This window comes from Bos mutus, chromosome 5, assembly GCF_027580195.1.
Source record: "Bos mutus isolate GX-2022 chromosome 5, NWIPB_WYAK_1.1, whole genome shotgun sequence".
NCBI lineage: Eukaryota > Metazoa > Chordata > Mammalia > Artiodactyla > Bovidae > Bos > Bos mutus.
In genome coordinates this window covers 107,546,907-107,563,563 of record NC_091621.1, presented here as the reverse complement: position 1 = coordinate 107,563,563, position 16,657 = coordinate 107,546,907, and the positions used below count along the sequence as shown (strand labels likewise).

General features: G+C 57.0%; 2 protein-coding genes across 2 annotated transcripts in view; one reads left to right on the top strand and one right to left on the bottom strand.

Moving 5' to 3' along the window:
• ACO2 (aconitase 2) overlaps window positions 1–1,436 on the top strand; it is a 49,207-nt gene extending 47,771 nt beyond the window's left edge. Inside the window, exons 17-18 of the mRNA XM_005909434.3 lie at window positions 311–432; window positions 912–1,436. Of these exons, the coding sequence (XP_005909496.1) occupies window positions 311–432; window positions 912–1,046 (257 nt within the window). The 3' untranslated portion in view covers window positions 1,047–1,436. The remainder of the gene's footprint in view (window positions 1–310; window positions 433–911) is intronic.
• A 1,089-nt stretch (window positions 1,437–2,525) lies between these two features.
• Window positions 2,526–13,856, bottom strand: POLR3H (RNA polymerase III subunit H). Its single transcript, XM_070371504.1, has 6 exons — window positions 13,402–13,856; window positions 10,604–10,700; window positions 5,653–5,739; window positions 5,205–5,268; window positions 3,685–3,886; window positions 2,526–2,797 (listed from the first exon to the last, which is right to left on the bottom strand). The coding sequence occupies exons 1-6, from the start codon at window positions 13,510–13,512 to the stop codon at window positions 2,744–2,746; spliced, it is 615 nt and encodes a 204-aa protein (XP_070227605.1). The 5' UTR covers window positions 13,513–13,856; the 3' UTR covers window positions 2,526–2,743.
• Between the last annotated feature and the right edge of the window lie 2,801 nt (window positions 13,857–16,657).

Genomic DNA, 16,657 nt, shown 5'->3' with positions numbered 1-16,657 from the left:
TCCCCGGCATATACTGGTCTCGCTTCCACACTTGGAGCAGTTGAGATCCAGGCCACGTGGTCAGAGGACTGTCTCTGATTGTCAGAGGCCTCAGGGAAACACAGGCACTCAAGCACACTCGCCTAGGGTCCCACGTCACTGGGAGAGCGACCAAGCTGGCCCTCGCGGTCAGGGACCCAGGTTTGTCCCCACGTGGCAGGACCTGGGGTGACCCTCCCAGAGCCCTAACTGGGCTTGGTTGGTGAGGTTCCTCACAGAGAAGGGAGGGACGGGACCTGCCCACTATGGACTACTGCCCTCTGCCTTCTAGAAACCAACCTGAAGAAGCAGGGCCTGCTGCCCCTCACCTTCGCTGACCCAGCTGACTACAACAAGATTCACCCTGTGGACAAGCTGACCATCAAGGGCCTGAAGGACTTTGCCCCTGGCAAGGTCAGGGGGCAGGGAAGGAGGGTGGGCCAGCCAAGCACATGCGTTTCTCCCAGAGCCGTCCTGAGAGGGGAGGGGAGGGGAGGGTTGCCCTCCTACACCTGGCCCCACCTGTACCTCCTTCCGTGAGCCTTTGTTCTAGCTAGAAGGGCCCCTGAATTCTCCAGGTAACCCCTGAGAGGGAAGGAAATGCCTTCCCAGAGATGAAGATAAAGCCAGCTCAGGCCCCCATTCCATCCAGTCAGTGGCCCAGGCCTGGCACTCCACGGCCACAGCCCACACCCTGCAGGGCCCTGTGGTCCCAGGAGTCAGGGCCTCCGGGTCTTCCCGTGGCCAGCCGCCGAGGCCCAGACTGGGCCTAGGACCTGGTTCACCTTGCTGGCCCCAGGCCCCGGAGCGGTGGCCCACCCTCCTGAGCCTCTAGCGGAACCGAGGGCCGTGTTCCCAAGGGCCCACCTGCCCACACGCATCCTTCCTCACAGCCGCTGACATGCATCATCAAGCACCCCAACGGGACCCAGGAGACCATCCTCCTGAACCACACCTTCAACGAGACCCAGATCGAGTGGTTCCGCGCCGGCAGCGCGCTCAACAGGATGAAGGAGCTGCAGAAGTGAGGGCCCGCTCAGCCGCCACCGCCCACCGGCCTGCTCCTCGGACCCGGCTCCGGCGTCACAAGGGCAGTTCCGTGTCACCAGAACTGGACCCGATCTGATCCAGCCGTGGCTCCACTCGGAGATGTGGTGGCTGGGCCTCCTGCCCTCCTCCCCTCAGCCCAGGGAGTGCCCCAGAGCCGGAGGTGGGGAGGCTCTTAACAGCGTGTCAACCCCCCGCCTTCCTGTTTTTAGTCCGATTCAGATCTTGAGCAGCTTCATGCAACTATTTATTTTTGATGATAGACGCCCGTCTAAAGTTTCTCTCTTGCCTGTTCATTTCACTGGTGGCTGAAGGATTTGAAAAAAATCCTTCTGCTCTTACAAGGAAAATAAGAATTCAGGTTCAGTGACTGTTGCTGTGTGAGTGGTGGTGTCTGCTGCTATCAGCTCCAGCAAGGGGCAGGGGGGTCCTTCACAGCCAGGCTCAGTGGACACCCCGGAGAGCCACGCCACTGCGTTTGTTTTTCAGCCCCACTGCCTGCGGGGCAGCCTCCCCTCCCCATCCCCACATTCCAGTTGCTTCCCCGATGGGCCTGGGGGGTTGGGCCTGATATGGAGCCTCTCCTTTCCCCTGGGCTTTGAGTTGCCCTTCAGACACGCAGTGTGTGTCTGTCTGTCGTACAGACTGGCCACCATATCCAAGGTCACAGCTAGTCCCCGTGTGCCCTGCCCCAGCCCCCTGGCACAGGGTGGCAGCAGGCACGGCTCCTCTCCCTGGAGCGCCATCCACTGGCACCACCCACAGCTCCAGACCCCTGTGTCCACGTGAGCCGAAAGGCCGGGGTGGGAGGCAGGCTCCACGGCGACCCCTTTATCAGGACAAGACTTGCCTGACGGAAACATGGTGTCCGGTGGGGGCTATAAAACCATGTCCTGGTCCCAAGAGAGGTTTCTGGCAGAAACGAATGGAGGGGCAGGAGGAATCTGGCAAAGCCGTTCTGTTGAGTAAACGATGAGGCCCACCTCCAGGATCTCAAATCATAAGCAGACAGACCCACAGCGTGCTCACAGTGCGGCCGAGGTCGCGAAGCGACAGCCAGCCCGAGGCTCCCTGCTGCACTGCTGGTGGGAACACGGCGACAGCAGGCGGCCAGCCCTCCCCCCGGGCTCAGGGAAGCCCACCGCCGCCACTTGCCGAGGAGCCGCCTGGCTGAGACCAGGCCCCCACCCCCCACACGCCGGTGGGAAGGAAGGTTGTTTCCCTTGAAGGTCAGGCTGATGAGCGCCTGGCAGCTGCCCCGGGCCAGCCTCTTGCTCTCTGGGTTGCTTGTGGGGTCGCCAGGCTCAGCTGGCCCAGAGCTTGGCCTGAGGCGGCCAGGACCTCTCACCCCCAAGTCCACCTCTGGGTCATCTCTAGACGTGATCTGGGGTCAGGAAGGGTGTGCTGTCCCAGCCGTGGCAACTTGGTGACTGTAGATCACTGAGACAAGGGCGGCGCTCCCGGGTGACGCTGTCTTCATTTATTAAATGTCTTTGGTGTCACCAACGGGCAGAAGTTAGTGGGGACCGTGGCACTCACGTAGCTCTGGGAGGGGCAGGGGAGGGGACAACCTGGCAGGGCGCAGGCCGCTCCCCGTCTGCACAAGCGGTGGGGGTCTTCAGGGCCAGCTGCGCCTCCTTCCTGAGGGCCGGTCAGGGTCCGTGGTCACAGTGCAGGGCTAGCTGCTCGTCCACCAGGAGAGGAGGCCCAGGCCCGGCTCGCTGATGGATCCCTGCCAGGGTGGGGAGAGGGAACCGGCGTGCTTCATCTACCGTTCAGCCTGGAGCCAACTCGGACAGGAAGCAAAGGGGGCCCTCTCTTCTAGGTGAGGCTCCAGGGAGGGTAGGGCACAGCCAGCCAGGAGGCTCTGGGAACACCCGGGAGCCACACCAGCACCCCAGAGGGGAGGTGGACTCCCCTCTTGCTCCAGCCTTTTTGAGGCCTGTAAGGAAAGTGCTGGTTTACCGAGGACACGGCCCCCAGCCCCTCACCTGTATGCCTGCCCACAAGGGCACCAGCGTGCCAGTCCTAGGCCTGCCCTCCTGAGCCGCTGGTGGTCTAGTCCTGCCAGAAAAGCCTAGTGACCTTGAGCCCCAGCCTCCGAATCACACAGAGGGGACCACCACCCCTCTTCCTGACAAAGACAGCTGCCCTGAAAGTGAACAACCTGGGCCCCACGTTACACTAAAAAACCCTACCCGCAGGCCCTGAAACCCCACTTGGGTCATGTGTCAGACTTCATGAGGGCAAAAGACAAGGGACCCAAGGCGGATCGGGTGGGTTTCAGCTTCCCAGGCCCTCAGGCCACTCGGGTCTGCAGTGGGAGCAGCCTTGAGGGTCCTGTCCCTCCCCCCACCTCCCCAACCCCCGGTTTCTTCCTCATACAGCCAGCTCATCAGCAGCCTTGTCCAGCTGGTGCTGTCCTCTAATGGGCAGGGGCCTGACTCGCCCGCCCTTCCCAACAGCATGGCAGCTTTATGACACCGCCGCAAGGACCAGTGCTGCCCTGGCACGCAGAAACTGGGCTCCCCAAGAAGGGTCCACCCAAGACGCCACGACAGGGACTGCACCCCCACCTGCTGGGTCCTCCCGCCCCCGGGTCCCATCAGGACAGCTCACCATGAGCGTGTACGGAGCCTCCTTCTTGGGCAGCTCCTCACTGGAAGAGGCGGCCTCGGCCGAGCTGGGTCCCGTGGGGGATGTGTCCACGAAGCTCTCGTCCACCACCCGGAAGCGGACCTCCTCACCGATGTCCATGTACAGGTCGTGGGCGCCCTCCTCCGTCTCGTACTCCCACACCCACACCTGCTCTGCCTCGTCGCTGGGCGGGGCACACGGTCAAGGCAACAACCAGGCCAGCGGGGAAGCCCTGGGTTTGGGGTGGGGGTGGGGGTCCCTCCCATAGTGCCCACATCCCCAGGAAGAGCCAACTGCAGGCTGACATGTTTTACCTGGGAAGTCCCAGGAAGAGAGGGCTCAGCCCCACATACAAGAGGCGAGGTCGGGCCGGCCTGGAGCCCATGGAGTGACCAGAGTGCCAGGACCCAGGCTGGGAACACGGACATCAGAGCGGAAGGAGTCTGGAGCAGAGCGCAAGCTGCACCTCCACCCAGGAATGATCACGGCCCCTCAGTGCCCGGGGTTGGATTCCACCTGTGTGCCCTCTCAGAGGCTGGCTGCCAAGTTCAAACCTCAGCTCACCGCCCGCTGGGGGCCAGGCCCAACCTCTGTGCTTCAGGGCCCCCGTCAGTATACCAGGGGCGCTAGGGAGGCCTGCCCTCCAGGGCTGCGGTGGGGAGGTAATGAAACAGCACGCGTGGAGGGCGCCCTCCACAGGCCCCACGGTCGGCCCGAGCGCCGGCCATACGGTGCAATCCCGCACGCCTCTGCACGTCTCACAGTGCTCTCTGCTGGCAGGCAGCCCAGGAACCTTCCCGGTTTCCAACAGGACGTGGCAGGTTTTCTGACAAGTTCCAGAGTCACACACAGACCCTGCCCCAGGCCCTGTGCATGCGTACACGCACACACATGTAAACACACACACCATGCATGCACACACACGTGCACACACAAAACCGGGGCCCCTCCCTCAGCAGATCCCACACTGAAGGGACATACTGCCCTCCAGTGGCAGCCCCGTAGGTGGGTCGTGCCTCTCCTCACTGCCAGGTCCCCTGCTGGGCACTCTGGGTACAGCTAGGACAAGATGGGGTCTCTCCAGGTGAGCAGTCTAGGGGAGCATCCACAGAAACAGCCACCCCAGTGCAGCAAGGCGAGGGCCGGGACAGGGACAATGGGGCAGCCAGCAGAGACTCCTCAACCAGCCCAGGACCTGCAGCGCCAGGCCCTCAGATGCGCACTGAGGAGGGGCGGCGGGCCGGCCAGGGGCCTCAGAGGGAGGCGCCTGAGATGCTTCCTGAGGGGACAACCTGAGCGAGGCGAGCTGGAACCAGGCCTGGCAGCCCCGACGCAGGCGCAGGCCCCGCGGCCTGTGTGGGACGCACTGGCAGGTCCGTGCTTTGGGAGCAAACCAGAGAAGGGGTGGACAGAGGCCGGCATCAGGTCACAGGCCCCAGGGCCACCCCGAGGAGTGGGGGCCCTCCTGTGGAGGGGCGCGAGCTCTCACCCTGGGAGGATACAACTTGGCCGGCTGCTGCAGCGACTCCGGAGGGATGAGAATGTCGTCGAAGAACCCTAGGGAGACTGGAAGACAGGCAGGTGACAACGTGAGTAGACAGGCCAGCCCTGAGTCTGTGCTGCCCAGGGCCCCTCCTCCACCTCGGAGCCCCACACCTCTGCCCGGCCTGAGCAGCCACCCAAACCCAAGGTGGACCCCGCACTACCAGGGCCAGCGGCCTGGGTCACCTCCGCCAGCTCCGGTGCCTCCCTCAGGGTGTCTCAGCCTCCTGGCCAAGGCCCCGGCTGGCCAGGGTCCTCCATGTTACAGGACGGACGGCCGAGCACCCCCTCAGGAAGGTTCTGCTCATCTAGGTGGCGGCTCCCCTGACCACCTGGAGAGGCCACTGGCTCGGCGCCTGCCCCCGGCGTGCTCCCAGGTCTCGCGTGAGGACACAGGGCCAACGTTACCATGCACTCCCTCCGGGCTGCAGCCTTTGATTTTTCCGATCAGAATCTCGTCCAGGAACGGATGGAACACCACATAGCGAAAGTGAACTGGAAACAGAGATGGCGTGGCGGTGATGAGCAGGCCGTGAGCAAGGGCCACTCCGGCTGGGGGTGGCCTGTGCTTGCCAGTGTCCACCCTCACTCACTGGCACGCTGACCCCCATGGTGACACCAAGAGCCCACCCAGCAGTCCATGCCAGGCCTCCCCGTGGGCCTAGACCCGTTAGCTGAGCCGGAGGGACCCTAACCCCACCTCCTGCAAGGCCTCTGCTTGGCCCCCACGAGAAGCCAGCAGTACTGGCCCTGAAACACAGGCCCGCTCCCAATCCGTCAGTCACACCTGAGCCCACATCTTGGCCATCAGTGACGCCAAAATCAACCTCAGCCTTCCTCCGGGCTCTCTCCTTGAAACTCTAACGAGGGCAGAAGCAACTGGCAGAGAGAACCAGGTTTGGAAACAAGTTCCCCATCTCCCGCTGACCGGCAAAGTTTGCCCCAGGCGCAGCTCTGACCTGGAACAGGATGCTAAAAATGCCCTGAAATTTTGGGGGGCGGGGAGGTTGGGGGGAGCCAATAAACCAGCAACAATGCCTCTGTGGGTTCTCCGGTTCTGCCCTAGGTGGTCCCTATTCACGTGAGCCCAAGCAAAGTATCAGGTAGGGTCTGTGCCCACATCACAGACTCTGACTCCACGGCCTGGCAGAAGCCATCCCTTGATCACTGCTGCCCCTTGCAGAGTGCCTCAAAGCGGGTGCCCACTGAGCCCTAAAGGCATATGGTGTCTAAGGCCTGACTCCGCCAGGGCCAGATAATAACCATGAGGCTGCCCCTGCCTAGCCGCCCAGGGCCCATCTGAATCCGCCCGTGTCAGTGTCATGGTTCCCCACTGGAAGCAAGCGGCTCCGGGAGGTCAAGTAACCTGCCCACAGCCACATAGCTGTTCTGCCAGCGGGAGACTCCAAGCCTTTCTGAACCACCACCCAGATCCATGGAGTTGAATCTGCCTCCCCCGTTCAAACCCCAAACACAGGCTTCTGCTTTTGGCTCCCTCAGCTGCCTGGTCTGCTGGCTCACCCCAAGGACAGTGGGGTCCACCTGCTCCCCACCCCAGCTCCCTGCAGGCTGCTTCCCCATGACTCCACCATGCAGGAAAGCGTGGGGGGAGGACAGGGGGCAGCTGGTGTGGCTCCCTCCCGGTGAGGGGACAGGCACAGCTGTCCGAGCCTTTGTCGAGACGGGAGAGCTGCACGCTGACCTCGGAGAGAGCAGCTGAGGGCCAATGTCCCTAATGCACAGAATGGAAAAATCCCTCTGCCCGTGTGACCCAGTTCCATCAGCTCAGTTTAATAAGTCCCCACGGAGCCTCTGCCAGGGCTGTGCCAGGCCGGGCTTGGGCACAGGGCTCGCTGGGGCAGGACAACACGTGATCCTGCGCCCAGGGAGCTCAAGTCTGGAACGACCACAACGAAAGCACATGGTGAGCAACCCAGGTGTCCGTGGACAGATGGATGGATAAACACACTGTGACACAGCCATGCAATGGAAGACTGTTCAGTCTCAGGAAGGAATAAAGGGCTAACACAGGGAGCCACACGGATGAACCTTGAGGATATCATGCTGCAGGAAATAAGCCAACCACAAAGGCCAGCACTGTAGGATCTTATTCACAGGAAATGTCCAGAAGAGGCAAATTCAGAGAGAGAAAGTTGATGCATGGTTGTCAGGGGCTGGTGGAGGGCAGGGAGTGATGGCTAATGGGCGTGGTATTTCTTTTGTGGGTGACGAAAATATTCTAGAATTAAGACAATGGTGACAGTCACACAGCTCCGTGAATATACAATGCTGAAAGCCCCTGAATTGTATGCCTTAAAAGGGTGAATTTCACGGTATGTGAATTATACCTCACTTAAAAACCAAAAGGAGGCCACAGCCCAGGTGGAGGGCCAGGTGGGTAGTGCTGTGTTGGGGGCCACCTCCCAAGAGCCCCCCCTGAAGTTCTAGGGATGTTCAGCCTGAGGTAGGAAACCCAAAAAGTCAAAAAGGATGGGTCTGAAGAGCCAGTAAGAAGAGGAAGACCTGTTCTTAGCTGTAGGCCGAGGATAAGCAGGGCTGCCTTAGGACGCAGTGAGTGTCTACAAAGGACAAATACCTTGACTGCACTCAAGGTGCCTGGAGGAGCCAAATTCACAGAGACAGAAAGTAGAGCGGTGGTTGGGGGGTAGGGATAGGGGTGGGTAGGGAGAGGGGAGCGGGGAATTGGTGTTTAGTGCAGACAGAGACCCAGTGTTGGAAGACAATAAAGTGCCAGAGATGGATGGTGGTGACAGTCAAACAACAATGTACACATAACGACTGTCCCAGAACTATACGCTGAACATGGAAAATGTTACGTTCTATCACAGCTTAAAGAAAAAGTAAAAGGGAAAAGAACAAAGCAAATGGTAGGCACAAGACAGGCTGCTCCGGGGCCATGAGTGGGGCCCCAGCTCAACCAGAGGCGGGGGCAGTGGGCAGGTGAGGAGGGACTTCCTGGGGGGCGGGTCTACCCAGCTTGGAGGGCATGGGGCACACAGGGCTGGTGCCAGGTAAAAGTACCCTAGGTGACACGGGATGAGGCTGGCCAGTCGGGCGGGGCCAGTGTCACAAATCAAAAGGCTGACATCTCGCGAGCACTTACTATGTGCCGGGTGCCAGGCCAAAGGCTTCCTGTGGTTTTTCTCCTTGACTCCTTGTAATTATGTGAGGCAGGTACTATGAGTATCATACTGTTTTCCCAGAACTGAGTCTCAGAGAGATAGGTAAAGTAACCTGGCCGAGGTAGAAGTAAAACTAGAAGAAGTAGAAGGCAACTGGCGAATGAATAACCCTCTAAGTAAAGGCGGAGGCCCAGTGCTGAGCACCCCTCAACACACCCTCGGCCACAGCCCTGGGGAGGCAGTGGGGGAAGAGGGCCTGGGCCCAGGGTCAGCCCCGAAGCCTGGCCACTACCCCACCACAGATCAACAACTCGCCCTGCACGATGCTCCATGGGCCCCGAGGAGCTTGACTGCCACAAGTGTTACCCCAGTTTACAGATGAGCAAAGTGAGGCTGAGCCAGGTAGTCACCTGCCCGGGGTCCCCCTGCAGGGGGATCAGAGCCAGAATTCAACCCCGGGTCCACGTGGACTCTATCCCTGCACCTTGTTCCCGGGCACACCAGGGACCCAGGCACAGGGGGTCAGTCAGAAAACCAGCAATGACGCCCAACAGCAGAAACAACCCAACAAACGGGCAGAATCTCTGCATATTAGCTTTTCTCTCCAGTCTCTCTTGAAGTTCTGGCCCCCATACCACTTGTCTTCTGGACAGCAAGGCCCCTGTTCCCCAGCAGAGACTGGCTCAGCTAGACGGCGTCCTTCTCTGTAAACAGGACCCGCGCGTCCTCGTCTCCACATCACCATCTGACCTTTCTGCTCATGAGACCGTCCCAGTCCACACACAACTCGGAGCTTCACGGCATCCTCGTGAATGAATTGTCTCCGGATTCCTGGACACACATACCAGGCAGCCTCGCAGCACGTTCTGGAATGCTTGGACATCCCTGTGCCGAGGCTGACGCCCCCAGTGGGGGTCAGGGCTGAGTGGGAATCACTGCGGGGCCCTCCCCAGAGATTCTGACTCAGAGGGTCTGGGGCAGACGGGCGAGCACCCAGCTGATGGCGAGTGGCACGTCTACACCCTGACTGGCCCTAAACCATCTCAATGGCCTCCTGGCCCTCTGCTCCTGACTTGGTTTGTCCCGGCAGGAGAGGGACCAACGCCCCACTTCCTCCCCGAGCCCTCCTCCCATGGGCTGCGCATCCCTTTGCAAAGTGACTGCAGCTCTTCCCATCGGGGGAGTCCCTCTCCAGCCCTCGACTCTGGCCTTGGCCATGTGACCTGCTCTGGCCAATGGCATCCGAGCAGAGGCTCAGCCCGGAGGTGCTTTGGTACCCAGTCTGTCTGCCTCCTGAAAGAAGAGACCACGTGGAGCAGAGATGAGCAGCCCAGCCGAGGCCCCCCCACCCAACCAGTGTGCTAACCACCAGACACATGAGACCACCCTACACCATCCAGCCCTGGTCAAGTCAGCCCAGAAGACCACCACCGAGCTGACCGACAGAATCAGAGGAACAATTCAAATCAATGAGCTATCAGGACTCGCTATAAGCCAAGGTCCTGTCCTGAGAGCTTTGCGTGTATTAACTCAGTAACCCTCGACAGTCCTGTAACTTAGTCTACTGTTAACTGCCTTTTACTGAAGAGGAAACAGAGGCTGCATATTCCACTTACGACATAGAGCAAACAAGCAGCAGAGCTGGTATTTGAACTCAGAGGCCACGAGTTTAACCATCATGCCCTGGTGTCCCTCGAGGTCTCCCACCCGCAAGCAGCCTCCTGTGCCCTTCCTCACTCTCCCCACTTTGATTCAGCAATGCCGACTCCACTATCTGTCCACTCCCCCTACCTGAGCGCACCGACAGCCAGGCAGAGCGGGGCTCAAGCAACACACAGGACCACAGGGGACACGTCACAGACAGAGCCACAGCCCCAGAGCTGGACAGGCCTCGAGAATCACCTCATCCACCTCCCCTTTTATTGGTCATGTTGCACTGCACGTGGGATCTCAGTTCCCGACCAGGGACTGAACCTGTGCCCTCTGCAGCGGAAGCACCAAGTCTCAACCCCTGGACCACCAGGGAAGTCCCCGCCTCTTTTTTTATAGACGAGAAACCGAGGCCCAGAAATGGGAAGATTCTGCCCATACCACCCAGAAAATTTCTGGCAGAGTGGTCAGGACTAGATCCCAGATCTCCCAACCCCAGACCAGGATCCCCCACCGAAAACTGAGCCCCAAGAAACCCGAAAAGCCCAGGAGGAGAGGGCACCCACCTTTCGTGTGTGACGCACCATCCCCTGGGAACACGTACGCGTCCTCCAGCTTGGTGATGTCAAACAGACAGATGCAGAGTCCCACGTTGTACACGACCTGTGTGCGTCCATGTACACGCCCAGTGACTCCGAGGCCCAGCTGCCAGGGCAGTCTCTCCCGAGATCCGCACCTCCCCCCTCCACGGGGCAGGTATCCCCATTTTAAATGCACTGAGGCAACGCCTGAGGTAAGGAACTCCAGTAGGAGATGAGCTCTAAAAAGAACAAAGCCTTTGGTGACAAGACAGATTCAAGTCACAACAGCAGCCCCACCACTCCCTGTGTGGCCTGCAAGGTCACTTCTCTGAGCCTCGGTTTCCCCATCTGCAAAAATGGACATACCAGGCTGTGGGGCTGTTAAATCCAAAGAGAACAGATGTGAAGCGCCTAGCTCAGTAGCCAGCTCACCTGCTAGAAGGAACCCTCTCCAATAAAGGATCATTACTATTAGTAGCAAGGACTGGGGTGGGGAACACAAGTTAAAACTACACTTTTCCAAGGTCCCAAGTCTATCCTGGAGCTCACAGTTCAGAGTGTCAGAACCACAGCTAGTCGCTGTTCTGCTCACAAAGTCTCAGACACACAGATGTGGCCACAGGGACTGAGGCTGGCAGAGTGACACGCAGGAGGCCCTGAGACTGGGCAAGACAGGCCAAGGACGTCCACACCCCATTTCCACCTCACGATGCTCCAAAGGACTAGCCGCTCGGTGTCTGCTTATCTGACACCAGCATCATCACATCCCAAACAGAGACCTTGCAGGACTGTTTACGGATTAGCAAGGAGCTCAGAGAAGTGAGTCCTGGCCAGACCTCAACGCAGTGAGGCTCAGAGTCTGGATGGTTTGGGAAGCACAAAGAGACAGGCGCCCTTGACTGCACCTTGGACCTCTTTCGCGAGGCCTCCTCTCAAATGACTCAGTAATTCAAATGCAGAAATACTCGTCTGGGAATTCCCTGGCAGTCCAGTGGTGAGGACGCTGCACTTTCACTGCTGAGGGCCTGGGTTCAACCCCTAGTTGGGGGACTAAGATCCCACAAGACTCAAGGAGCAACCAAAAAAAAAAAGGAAATACTTGTCTGAACATGTCAGAGAAGGCCCTGGGCCACAAAAGGACTACATTCCCTTCTTGGACTTCTCATATCTTCTCTCTTTGTCCCCTCAGAGGCCCCCTCTCCTTGTACCTTACAAAGTAACCAGACACCATCCACTAAGGACTCTGTGAGTTCTCGCCAACAACGCCCCAGGTCTGTACAACCCAACTTCTGTGACTTCAGCCTCTGTGGCAGGGACCTGCCTCCAGTCTCTAGCCAGCCGGTCTTCTTCCTGCTGGCTCTTTCTCAGCCTACTACAGATGAAGGCCATCACTCCAGCGAGGTCCTGCGGGCCCTGTATGGGCTGGCTCCCACCACTCTCCAGCCTGCCCTCCCCTTTCTCCCTCTGCCCTGGCCACACCAACCTCCTCCAAGCTATGACAGGTTTGATATTCCTTCCTGCCACAGGGCCTTTGCACATGCTCTTTCTGCTTCCTGCATAGCTCTACTCTGCCCGGAATCCCCTACATGAGTTCTTCCTCATCACCAGATCTCAGCTCAAGTATCACCTCCTAGCAAAGCCTCTTGTCTCCCTCATTGTAGGCAAAGTTCCCTCATTCCACAGGCTTGTGAGAACACCTGTTGTCATAATGTAAGTAGGTGAAGTAGCTCAGTCGTGTCCGACTCTTTGCAACTCCACGGACTGTAGCCTACCAGGCTCCTCCCTCCATGGGATTCTCCAGGCAAGAATACTGGAGTGAGTTACCATTTCCTTCTCCAGGGGATCTTCCCGACCCAGGGATCCAACCCGGGTCTCCCGCATTGCGGGTAGACGCTTTAACCTCTGAGCCACCAGGGAAGCCCATAATAGTTATCTCAGTTGGTCAACACACACTCAACTGTGAGAGTCTCTTATTCATATCTGCTGTCCCCACCACACTACAGAGTAGAAGCGTGTCTGTTTTATTCATTCAACAAACAATTATGGAACATCTGCTCTGTGCCCAGACTCTATGGGGGTTACCTGCAGAGAAGAAAAAGGTCACTGCCCTCATGTAGAGGAAAAGAGAAAAACAGTAACCAAGTAAACAAGCAAGAAAAGAGTGTGGCGACTGCTAAAACGGAAGGAGTGGTGTGGCACAGAATAACTGCTTCAGAAAAGACAGAGGGACGGCCTCTGACTGGCACTAAGGCGTGCTGGCCTGGCAAGTAAACGGTGCACAAACATTTCTTTTGAAGGAATGAATGGCTAAACCTCCTGACAGCTGAACTACCACCCATCTTCACAGCAACAATGCATGGTTGGACAACAATGATTATTTCCATTGTGCAAATGGAAACCAAGGCCCAGAGAGGGTAAATGACTTGATTTAGATTGCAAATTATCAATAATTTGGAAGTGGGGACGCTGCTGCTGCTAAGTCGCTTCAGTCGTGTCCGACTCTGTGAGACCCCAGAGACGGCAGCCCACCAGGCTCCGCCGTCCCTGGAAATATTCCCCAATTACAAGAGCCTTTTTCAAACCCAATTTTTGATTCTCTCCAACATCCTGGTGGGGTAAAGGATGAGTTCATCCCACGCACAGGTGAAGAAACCGAGTTCTGAGACGTTAAGCTCCTTGCCCAAACGCCAAGACTTGGCACGGCCAGGCCGGCGGCGGGCGGGTACGCAGTGCTGGCCCTTCCCGTGCTCAAGGCCTGCCTGCCACCCCGCGGGGCCCAGTACCTTGTTGGCCAACTTTTTGTTCAACTCTTCGGCGATGGAATCGTTGAGCTTCCTCTCAAACTGCCACGGGGGGATCCGCACGGTGTCCACCATCTCCACGAGGACAAACATCCCAGCCTGGGCAGGGGGCTCTGGAAGCCGGAGGATCAGTCACGCACCGGGGCCTGCGGCGGTGGGGATCCCCGAGCCGGCTCTGTGGCGTCCCAATAGGCGATAACCGTCCCCAGGCCGGTAAGGCGGGCTGCGCCGTAGGGCCCGGGGTGTCCCGTGCGGGGCGCGCTCCGACAGAGAAAGAAAACAGGCTCAGCGGCGGCGGGGAGGTCTCCTGGCTGAGCCGGAGCCGCGTGCGGCCCGCCACATGCAGCCCCTCACCACGCGCCGCCACCACACACCGCGCACCCAGACGCAGCCCGCTTCAGCGAGACCTGGGGCGAGATTCCGAATCCAGTGGCTTCCGGAGGGCTGACCAATAAGAAGCTTCGGCCCGCCCCCGGCGTGGGGCGGGGCTGCCTACCGGCTCGTGCGAGGGGCGGGGCGAGGCGGGGGCGGAGCCTCCCCTTCGGTGTGCGCGGAGCTGTCAAAACCCTCAGACAACGCTTTCAGGTTGCTAGGCGACCTCGGTGTCACCCAGTCAGCTCTCGCCTAGCCTGTACGTCCTCTCCTTGCTGGTCTCAGACAGTCCTCAGCACTACTGCCCGAGTGATCCTTTCCAAATGCAAACACAATTAGACCCTACCGGATTCTGGAAACGGGGAGAATTAACCGGAACCGAGCAGCGGGACCTTTTTCGGACAATAGAAATGTTCTGTGTCTCCTTTTAGCAGGTGGTTACACGGATGTATGTAATTGTAAAAACTCATCCAATTCAACATTTAAGATCTTTGCATTTAACTGTAAGCAGATTAAATCTCAATTGAGAAGCAATAATAAATTGGGACCAAAAAAAGAGAAAGAAAACAACCCCTCAGTGGCTTCTCGTGCGTGCTAAGTCATTTCAATCGTGTCCGACTCTTTGCGACCCTATAGACTGTAGCCCGCCAGGGTCCTCTGTCCATGGGATTCTCTAGGCAAGAATACTGGAGTGGGTTGCTGTGTCCTCCTCCAGGGGATCTTCTTGACCCAGAGATCGAACCCCTATCTTTTATGTTTCCTGCATCCGCAGGCGGTTTACTTACCACTAGCGCCACCTGGGAAGGCCCAGAGGCTTCCCATTCAGTTCAGTTCAGTTCAGTTCAGTTCAGTCACTCAGTCGTGTCCGACTCTTTGCGACCCCAGGGACTGCAGCATGCCAGGATTCCCTGTCCATCACCAACTCCCGGAGCTTACTCAAACTCATGTCCATTGAGTCGGTGATGCCATCCAACCATCCCATCCTCTGTCATCCCCTTTTCCTCCTGCCTTCAGTCTTTCCCAGCATCAGGATCTTTTCCAATGAGTCAGTTCTTTGCATCAGGTGGCCAAAGTATTAGAGTTTCAGCTTCAGCATCAGTCCTTCCAATGGCTATTCAGGACCGATTTCCTTCAAGATGACTGTTTGGATCTCCTTGCAGTCCAAGGGACTCTCAAGAGTCTTCTCCATGGGATTTCCTTGGTGGTTCAGTGGTTAAGACTCCGAACTCATTAATGCAGGGGGCCCAGGTTTGATCCCTGGTCAGGGAACTAGATCCCATATGCAGCAACTAAGACAAAGTGCAGCCAAATCAATTAAAAAATAAATTTAAAAAAGAGTTTTCTCCAACACCACAGTGCAAAAGCATCAATTCTTCTGCTCTCAGCTTTCTTTATAGTCCAACTCTCACATCCATACATGACTACTGGAAAAACCATAGCTTTGACTAGATGGACCTAGGTTGGCAAAGTAATGTCTCTGCTCTTTAATATGCTGACTAGGTTTACCAGAGCTTTTCTTTCAAGGAGGAACCGTCTTTTAATTTCAAGGCTGCAGTCACCATCTGCAGTGATTTTGGAGTCCCCCCAAAATAAACTCTGTCACTGTTTCCATTGTTTCCCCATCTATTTGCCATGAAGTGATGGGACTGGATGCCATGATCTTAGTTTTCTGAATGATGAAGATCATGGCTTCCCATTGAACTAGTAATAAAATCCAAAACCTTTCTGGTAGCTCACAAGGCTTTGCAGGATCTTGACACTACCCACAGGCCTCCAGCCCCATTTTATTCTCTCCTGGCATTCCAATCTCATTCATCTTCCTATGGTAGCTAACGTGGGCTTGGGCTAAGAGAAGTTAGTAACTTAAGATCATGGGTTGCTAAATGGCAGAAGTGGACCCCACTGGAATCTCTACACTATACAGTCTCTAAAAGTTGGTGGGTCATGGAAATACACTACACGGTGTTGTTTGTGGGTTTTTTTAATATTTATTAATTTGGCTACATTGGGTCTTAGTTGTAGCACTCAGGATCTCTGTTGGGTCATGGGGAATCTTTCACTGTGGTGCACAGACTCTCCAGTTGTAGCCTGTGGGCTCTGGAACACTAAGGGTCAGTAGTTGCTACCTGCAGGCTTAGCTGCTCTGAGGTCTCTGGGATCTTAGTTTTCCAACCAGGGATTGAACCTGCATCCCCTGCACTGGAAGGCAAATTCTTCACCCTTGGACCACCAAGGAAGACCCTGCAGTATGTTTTAAACAAACAAAAAGAGACTTGGAGTACATGACAGAGGCACTCAGAAATGCATGGTCCTTCGATTTGCTGATTTTACACATATAGGGATATCTCTGTAAGTCCGGCTGCAGTGACCAAATTTGGCCTTCTCTGCATCTATATTATTTTTAGGTCTGTCTGCTTTTCCTAGGATTTGAGCTTCTTGAAGTTGGGAGGAAATGTGACTTTAGCTCTTTATTCCCACAATTGCCCAACATCATTTCTAAGATGTCTTCAGTAAAAGTGTTTAGGAAATCATATTAATTCTTTCTCTCAAATCTCTCGAAGTTTTCCTTCTTCATTTCATTCCCACAACTTACTGCCCTGAAGGGCTTTTCATTGCTGCCCCAGAGCTTAGCCACCACACATCCAAGCTCCTGGCCTCAGTCTTTCTTGCAAGTGACCCACCCACTGTCACAAAAGCCTTCCCTTCATGGATTTCTTTTGTCTACACAGAAAGTTCTGGACTAAGCCCAACCTTCCTCTCCAGCCTAACCTCCCTTCTGTCCTCTAGTCACTGGGAGCTTCCAGCTCCAAGGATGGAGATAGTCCTTTTATAGCCCAGTCTTGAACACTTCTTTACCTGAAAACTC

What these genes read in the sequence shown, in the direction of transcription:
- POLR3H (XM_070371504.1), bottom strand. Translation starts at nt 13,512, where the DNA reads ATGTTTGTCCTCGTGGAGATGGTGGACACCGTGCGGATCCCCCCGTGG. An exon ending in ACAAAAAGTTGGCCAACAAG is followed by an intron (nt 10,701 to 13,401) that starts GTACTGGGCCCC and finishes GGACGCACACAG; the next exon opens with GTCGTGTACAACGTGGGACT. An exon ending in CAGCCCGGAGGGAGTGCATG is followed by an intron (nt 5,269 to 5,652) that starts GTAACGTTGGCC and finishes CCTGTCTTCCAG; the next exon opens with TCTCCCTAGGGTTCTTCGAC.